This window comes from Peromyscus leucopus, chromosome 8b, assembly GCF_004664715.2.
Source record: "Peromyscus leucopus breed LL Stock chromosome 8b, UCI_PerLeu_2.1, whole genome shotgun sequence".
Taxonomy (NCBI): domain Eukaryota; kingdom Metazoa; phylum Chordata; class Mammalia; order Rodentia; family Cricetidae; genus Peromyscus; species Peromyscus leucopus.
Genome location: NC_051086.1, coordinates 2,150,342 through 2,158,557, shown reverse-complemented (window position 1 = coordinate 2,158,557; position 8,216 = coordinate 2,150,342). Strand labels below are relative to the sequence as shown.

The window sequence follows — 8,216 nt, the reverse complement described above, 5'->3', positions numbered from 1 at the left end:
ACTAACACTCAGGCTGGACCTGGACTCTGTACTCAGACCGACATGGATCTTGCCATCCTAGCCTCTCCCTCAGGTGTCATAGTCACCAAGAGGGTCCTCTGTTCCTTTGAAGGATGCATCTCAGACTCTGTCCCCTTCAACAACCCAACATAATGCCTGGCCCACATTTATCTTAATAGATAAGCTTAACCCTGTGGTGCTCACGCCCAGCCTCTTAGCTGGCTGACCCTTTCTGTTCAAAGTTTTCTTCTCCAGGACCTTTAACGAAATGGAAGTATTCTGTGACAACCAGGTAAATTTCTACCACCTAACCTTGCCAACCTCCCCAACCTCCCGAGGCTCCTGCCTTGTCCAGAGCTTAGAGATCGCTGCTGACTGGGCCTAAGATTCCCCTCAGGGTTGAGGAGCATCTCATTGGTGAAGCACAGATCCAGCCGTGGGGTCTCTAGGTCTGATACTCAGCAACATGTGTGCACATGTGCCCATGTACACACACACAGAAGCACAGTTTGTACTTCCCTCATTATTTATGGTCAGCTCTTGGTGCAGAGTCCTGGGTGGGGCTAAGTTCCTGCTATGAAGTCCCCTGTAAAACAAACACAAAAATTACACAGCCTTTTCCTTGAAAAGGAAAGTTCTAGAGTCATACCTCCTCTTTCTTATTGTGCTTTTACCACAAGTCACCTGACTTACAGGCAAGGAGGCAGCTGAGACTTCCTTATGTGTGACACCCTGGTATTGGGCCAATGTCCACACCAGCATCGCATCAGAGGATTATGGGTGGTTAGCTGGTCTCAACAGATAGTCGAATTGCCCTGCTACCAGGTTTTGTTCAATTGTTGGCACTGTTCAGTTTGGGAAAGTTACAAAGCCTCCACACCCAAGTTTCCTAGTGCACCCCAATTTAACCCTAGACTCTGTCTTAGTGAGTCCCACAAGCCACAGAGGCCTGTGGTTGGGTAAGGCTGATTTTACGGAGAGGCCTGCGAAAAGCTGACTGTGCTCGACCTTCTTTCCTCAGCTGCCGTCGCTGCCGGCCAGCCTCACCTTTTCAGCCTGCTAGAGGACTTTCTGCAGTCATGAAGGACAGCGATGGAACCGTGTCACAGGGGGAACGTGGTGGCTGATGGCACTTTGCTCAGCACTACCACCCCTGTCTAACCCAGGTTGGATCTTCAGCAAAGGGGAAGCAGTTCATTTGGTTGGGTGTTTGCCTTGAAGGTCCTAGGTATGATGCCCAACACTGCATAAACCATACACATGGCATTTATCTATAATCCAAACACCCAGAAGGCAGAGGCAGGAAGACCAGAAGTTCAAGGTCACCCTGTCCCGAAAAAGAAAAAAAAAATTGTAAGGACCAATTTTGAGAAGGTAGCTTTACTTAAGGCATCCAAAACCACATTCCTGGGGTCAGGGAAAAGAGGTCAATGGTGGGGACACCAAACGTGGAGGAACCAAGAGCAGGTATGTGTGAAGGGGACATCACAGGGAATCTTATTCATGCAGGGAAGTGCATACGGGACAGGCTGCTGGAACGTGCGTGGGGGAAGCTAATACAGCGTCTCCCGGGCGTGGGTTCTCAGGTGGCGCAGCAGGTGCGAATTGCGGCTGAAACCCCGACCGCACAGCACACAAGAGTAAGGCCTTGCGCCCGTGTGCACCAGCAGATGGCGCAGCAGGTTGCAGCTGCGACTGAAGCTCTTGCCACACTCGGGGCACTCCTGGGGGTCTTCCATCTCTTGCCTGGAGGCGGTGTGTGTGACCAGGTGGCGCTGCAGGTGCGCATTGCGCCGGAAACTGCGGCCGCAGGTTGGGCAGCTGTAGGGCCGTTCGCCCGTGTGGCTGCGGCGGTGGCGGGCCAAGTTGGAGCTGTTGCGGAAGCGGTGACCACAGGTGTCACAGGCGTGAGGCTTCTCCCCCGTGTGGATGCGCTGGTGGCGTGCCAGGTGGGCACTCTGGCTGAACCTCTCTCCGCACTCACTGCATCGGCAGGGCTTCTCTCCTGTGTGGCTGAGCAGGTGGCGAGTCAGGTCTTGCATTTGGCTGAAGCTTTTGCCACATTGGGCACAGTGGTAAGGCCGGAGGCCACCGTGGGTCAACAGATGGCGAGCAAGACCGGCACGTCTCACAAAGCGTTTGCTGCACTGCGGACAGGCATGAGGCTTCTCACCCGTGTGCACCTGCTGGTGGCTGATCAGCTGGGAACTTTGGGTGAAGCAGCGGCCACAGGCCTGGCAGGAAAAGGGTCGTTCGCCGGTATGGACTCGCTTGTGGGCCATTAGGTGCTCGCTTCGTCGGAAGGCCTTGCCACAGTCACCGCACACGTAGGGCTTGCTCTCCTGGCGAGAGCTAAGGCTGCCAGGGTCTTCCGAGGACTGACGGTCCTTGCCTTTTGCATGGATGCGCAGGTGACGCTTTAAACTGGAGCGCCGTTGGAAGGTCTGCCCACATTGGGGACAGAGGACAACTGCCTTCTCTGGCACTTTCGTTTTGCCTTCTGGGTCTGGCGTGGGATTCTGGTCCTGGGCATGTGCCAGCAGGTGCTTCATGAGGCTGGAGCGACGCTGGAAGCCCTGGTCACACTCAGCACATCGGAAGGCAGGCTCAGAGGAGTGCGTGAGCAAATGCTTGGCCAGGTGTGAGCTCTGGCGGAAGCGGTGGCTGCAGAGGTGACAGGCGTGCGGCCGCTCATCTGTGTGTATGCGCACGTGCAGCTTGAGGATGGAGCTGCGCCCAAAAGTCTTCCCGCACCACAGACACCGGAAGGAACGAGAGACTGGCCGAGGTCCAGAGCCCGGGTGAGACTGTAGCTGGTGTGCCTGTAGGCTGGACAGCTGTGGGAAGTTCATTCCACACTCCGTGCATATAAAGCCGAGCGACTCTGGCTCGGACTCTGGGACACCTGCAGCTCCTCTGCTGTCCGGAACCTCACCGCTGTCAGCAGGGGTCCCTCCTCCACCAGCACCATTTGCCTCCTGCCCTAGTGTCTGGGAAGGAGGCTCTGCTGTGACTCCAGGGTCCTCCGTCTGGGACTCTGACAAAATGATGACAGGCCAAATATTCTCCTTAGGTTCTTCAGCTTTAAGATCCTCCTTGTCAGGCATTCTGCTCCTAAATCCTGGGAAGAAGCAAACACAGAGGGCTGGAAATGGGGGTACACACCTTTAATTCCAGCAACTCAGGAGTCAGAGGCAGGTAGATGTTTGAGTTTACTGCTAGTTTGGTCTACATGGACAGTTCCAGAACAGCCAGGGTTACATAGAGAGATCCTGCCTCACAAAACAAGAACAATCAAGAAGAAAAGAGGAGGAGGAGGAAGAGGAGGAGAAGGTGGTGGCACACAGTTATCAGCAGGATCTTTCTGAAAGAGCTACTAGGCATCATCAGAACCTGATGATGGTCAGTCTGAGGACAAAAAGAATGTCTTTGTTCAGAAGTTGTAGATTTTCAACACTGTACACAAACTCCTTTGTTACAAATAAATATTTGTGCTTCTAAAAAAAATCTTTGTTCACCAGGTAGTGGCGGTGCACGCCTTTAATTCCCACACTTAGGAGGCAGAGGCAGGAGGATCTCTGTGAGTTCGAGGCCAGCCTGGTCTATAGAGAGTTCCAGGATAGGTAGGGCTACACAGAGAAATCCTGTCTCAAAAACCAAAACAAACAAAATCAAAAGAACAACAACCAGACACAAGGAACAGGAAAGGGGAAGGTCCTGGATTTGGTTATGGATACCACTAAATAAACAGATGAACAAACCCAAGACTTGGTCAGCATCAACCCATCAAAAGGTTAGAAAGTCAGATGGTATCTGGAACCCTGAGCAAAGAGCATTCAGTGGCCGTGACTGGGGCGGAGCTTACCAAGAGGGTTTGCAGACCAAGCTTTCTTCTCTGAGGTATCCTCAAAGGTAAGGGACTCCTGCAAAGAGAGCCGAGACCCTTCTGAGTGAAGAACGGGCCCTGAGGCCTTCACGAAGCAGTACTTCCTGGGGTTAAATAGAAGGAAACATCGACTGCTAAAAGGCAGAAGGTAGCCTCAGAAAGACCTGTGACAGGGATCGGTTCCGCTTACCAACACAGCCACCAGCTCTTGGTCTCTGGAATTCTCCTCAAGCCATGAGGGGCCCTGGGAGGGGTCTGGCAGCATCGGGAGAGGAAGACACTGCTGTTAGAAGTGTTGCCAGCTTTAAAGACATGACCACCCATCCTCGAAACCACGAAGCTTCCCAGCACTCTCCCACCACACTCCTCCCTGACTTCCAGCCCCCACCCCCACTTCCAGTCTGCTTCCCAGGACACCAGCTCCTCACGGCTTTCTTGTGGGTCCTGGAGCATCCTCTGGGGCTCTGGGCTCACTGGCCAGTTTGAACTCGGGGCAAGTTTCCACTCCTCAGGCTCAGCAGGCTTGGTGGGCATTGGCTGAGATGGGGGTAATTCATTCAGTGGATGCAGGGCTGGAGTCTCCTCTGAGGGCAGCTCCCTTTTGGGGCTGGGGTTGGAGGCCTGGGAAGGGATATCCTGTCCCTCCGAGATGATGTCTGCAGGGGCACTCTTGCCAGCACTGAAGCTAAAATCCTGTTGAAAATATCTGTCTTAGGAGGCAGACAGGCGGCAGGAGTCTACTGATTCTACCAGAACAGGACAGAGCCACACAGGAGAGCCACCCAGCTAAGACGGTAAGGATGAGTCGGTGTCGTGAAAGGGGACAGAGAACAGAAGGGGCGCTTTTATATTCTGCCTCGTGGGAACACACTTGTACCTCATACTGTAGAAAGGAGCCTACATGCACATGCTATTAATAGCTTAGCATGCACACACTTTTAATGGTTTGCTCCAAGTTAAGCCCCGTGATGGCCTGGACACCCTGGAGCACAAGGCTGACAGCAGTGTTTTAAGCCGTGCTCAGCCCCAGACATCAAGGAAAGAGTGCAGGGGTGATAAAGAGAGAGGCCCAGACATGACAAGCACCAGAAATGTGACCAGAGGCTGGGTGTGGTGGAGAATGACTTTAATCCCAGCACTTGGAAGGCAGAGGCAAGCTGGTCTTTGTGTGTTCAAAGCCAGAATGGTCTCCACAGCTAGAGCTCCAGGTCAGCCAGGGCTACACTGAGAGGTACTGTCTCAAAAAGAAAGAAGAAATGATATGTGACCACAGGGATGACACCAACTCTGAACTGCTGATACCTCTCCTGGCACCCCACCCCTTTCTTGCTTCTGGAGGTGAGATAGAAGGCAATTTTTCTGTTTTGTTTGAGATATTAATCTGCTACCTTCTAAACACCAGCTCTCTGTAGAAAGTGCCACTGAAAGAAATAAAGTCCTAGCTCTCTGTTCGCTGCCTTTGTTGTGATGCGCCCCATGAGCTCCAGGATTCTCGTCACAGATGGAAGCAAGTGGAATTTGCAGAGCTTTCTTCTTGAGGTGACCAGTTTCTGTCCACCCACCCCCACCCCTACAGCTCCTGGTCTGGCCCCGTCTCACCAGGGGCCCCGCGTGGCTGGAGTCTCTGGGCACGCCCTCCAGCAGCTGTACCACCTCCTCTCCATCCCTGAGTGGCTGGCCCTGCAGTCGACTGAGCACGTGCGGGGGCAGGACGCTCAGGAACTGCTCCAGCACCAGCAGCTCTAGAATCTGCTTCTTGGTGTGCATCGCCGGCCGCAGCCAGTGGTTGCAGAGTTCCCGGAGCCGGCCCAGGGATGCTCGCGGCCCCATATCTTCCTGGTACTGGAAGCACCTAAAGAGCTGGTGGGCTACCTCAGGCCGAGGCCTGGCCTCTGCCCGCACGGGGTCCTCCTCGACAGGCAAGTCGTCCTCCTCCAGCTTCACTGCTCCGAACTGCTCTTGTTCCGGAGCATCTGGGACCGGTTCTGCCAGCATCTTTCACACCTGTGAAACCGGACCGCTCTTAGTCCCTTTCGTCAGCTCCTCCCACACCTGTGGAACTGAAGACCCCGAGTTAAGATCTGCCGCAGGAATCCCGGCGTCTGTTTTCCAGGATATGGAAACAAGAGGATCAGGAGTTCCAGGCCAGCCTTATCACATAAAGGGGGAAAAAGAGGGGGAGGGGAACACAAAAACAAGATACGCTGCAGGGACGCTAATCCCTACCTGAGTTACAGGCATTAGAAAGTAGGAATATGGGCCAGGCGTGGTGGCTCGCCTCCTAAATCTTAGCACTCTGGAAGCGGATGTAGGAGAAATCTCTATGAGATCACGGCCAACGTGGTCTACACAGATTCCAGGACATCCAGGGCTAAATAGAAAGGCTCCAGCTCAGGAATAAATAAATAAAAATAAAAAAGAATGTGGGGCTAGAAAGATGTCTCAGCAGTTAAGAGCACACTGACTGCTCTTCCAGAGGACCCAGATTCACTTCCCAGTCTGTGTAACTGTTTCCAAGGAGGTCTGCCACCCTCTTCTGGCCCAAGGGCACTGCAGGCATGTAGCACACAGTCAAATGTGCAGGCAAAACACCACACACAATGAATTGAAAAAAAAAAAAAAAAAAAAAAAAAAAAAAAAAAAAAAAAAAAAAACCTAAAAAAATGATGCCCCACAGCGGTAGGACAGAGCAACCAGGCAAGGGTAGAAAAAGCAGGTTGCTCTGAGGGCTGGGAGCTTAATTCTGTTGGTAGAGCCCTTGCCTAGCAAACACAGCCCTCTGGGTTCAATCCCCAGCTAGCACTGCTTAAACTGGGCATAGCGAGGCAGAGAAACCAAAAGTTCATAGTCACTCTTGGCGACATGAAGTTTTAGGCTAGCCAGGCTGGGGACTTTGTCTCACAGCAATGGGGATTGGAGGGAAAAAAAGATAGTTGTGTGAGCAAGAGCACTTGCATGAAAGCACATGGTCCAGTTTGGATCTCTTCTGGCCTCCGGGGGTGGCAGGCAAGTGTGCAGTGCACATACATGTATGCAGGCAAAACATTTATCCATACAAAGTAAACATAAATACATCATTAAAAATTTTTTTTCAGCCAGGTGGCGGCGGCGGCGGCGGCGGCGGCGGCGGCGGCCGCCTTTAATCCCAGCACTGGGGAGGCAGAGTCAGGCAGATCTCTGTGAGTTCCAGGCCAGCCTGGTCTACAGATTGAGTTCCAGGAAAGGCGCAAAGCTACACAGAGAAACCCTGCCTTGAAAAACAAAAACAAAAAATTGTTTTTCAAAAAAAAAAAAAAAAAAAGGAAAGGAAACCTTAGCTAAGACATGAGCAATACTTTCTGACTTTCCAAAAGGACATTAATTTAAATATTTTACTATGCTATCTACTGCTTATTAAACAAATTTCCTTTTGCCAAAAAAAAACAAAACAAAAAAAAAAAAACAGACAACTGTTTTTCATTTCAATCCTTTCAGCTCTGTAGCTTGGAGAACCAATTCAAGATTTTCTCCACAGGAATGCAGAAAGGGATCTGAGTTCTTCACAATCAGTAAATAAGTAAAAATAAATGCCTGTAAGCAGAAACTGTTCCACAGGAGATTTATACCCCCTTCCCTTTTTTTTTTTTTTTTTCTTTTTGAAAAATAGTTTATTGAATACACTCAATAGAGCCGGACTGGGCAGTAACTAAAACACCGCCACCTAGCGTTGAATTCTGTCGGACCTCACCTCCCAGGTGGTATTACAGCTCTCACTGGCTCCCTTTCTCTCTGCTGCCTCTCTAGGGATAGTCGCTCAATTCCAGCTAGCAGTGGAAAGTGTTTATAACTGACCACCAGGGGGCACTAGTTCCCTCCTCCCACCTTTCCCTCCAGCCCAGCCGGCTGGCTCCTTCCTTCCTAAGGCCTAGGGACTTAATCAATTCAGCTCAATTAAATTTTCAGTACTGCTTAGAAGGTTTTAGCTTCTCTTTCCGGGTTGGGCAAGGAACCCAGAACTCAGAAGTCTCAGGAATGTTAGGCAAATAATTCTACTACTGAGCTACACATCAACCAGTTTAAGTTCCGTAGAACAAACTGACCCCCGCGTTCCCACTAACAGTGGGAATGCCGGGTAGGGGGATGGGGCCAGAGCCTCAGGCAAACAGGGAGCCAGGCGTGTGGCTATTGTTCTCCTCGTTATTGATTATAACAGATTTTCAAGGCTATCACGGACTAGGCAAAGTGCCTCTGCCCTGAATTTTGCATAGATTGTGTCCAGGGTGGAGAGTTCTCTAAATTCCCTTTGTAGGAGGGCTGCACTGTGTGGGTCTGTTACAGAACAAAGGAAACC

The 8,216-nt window shown here is 51.6% G+C and overlaps 1 protein-coding gene across 1 annotated transcript; it reads right to left on the bottom strand.

Annotated features, from left to right (window-relative positions):
• Window positions 1-1,316: 1,316 nt before the first annotated feature.
• On the bottom strand, window positions 1,317-5,908 carry Zscan10 (zinc finger and SCAN domain containing 10). Its single transcript, XM_028853991.2, has 5 exons — window positions 5,486-5,908; window positions 4,315-4,579; window positions 4,077-4,141; window positions 3,866-3,923; window positions 1,317-3,121 (listed from the first exon to the last, which is right to left on the bottom strand). Exons 1-5 carry the CDS (start codon window positions 5,879-5,881, stop codon window positions 1,554-1,556), a joined length of 2,352 nt encoding a protein of 783 aa, XP_028709824.1. The 5' UTR covers window positions 5,882-5,908; the 3' UTR covers window positions 1,317-1,553.
• Between the last annotated feature and the right edge of the window lie 2,308 nt (window positions 5,909-8,216).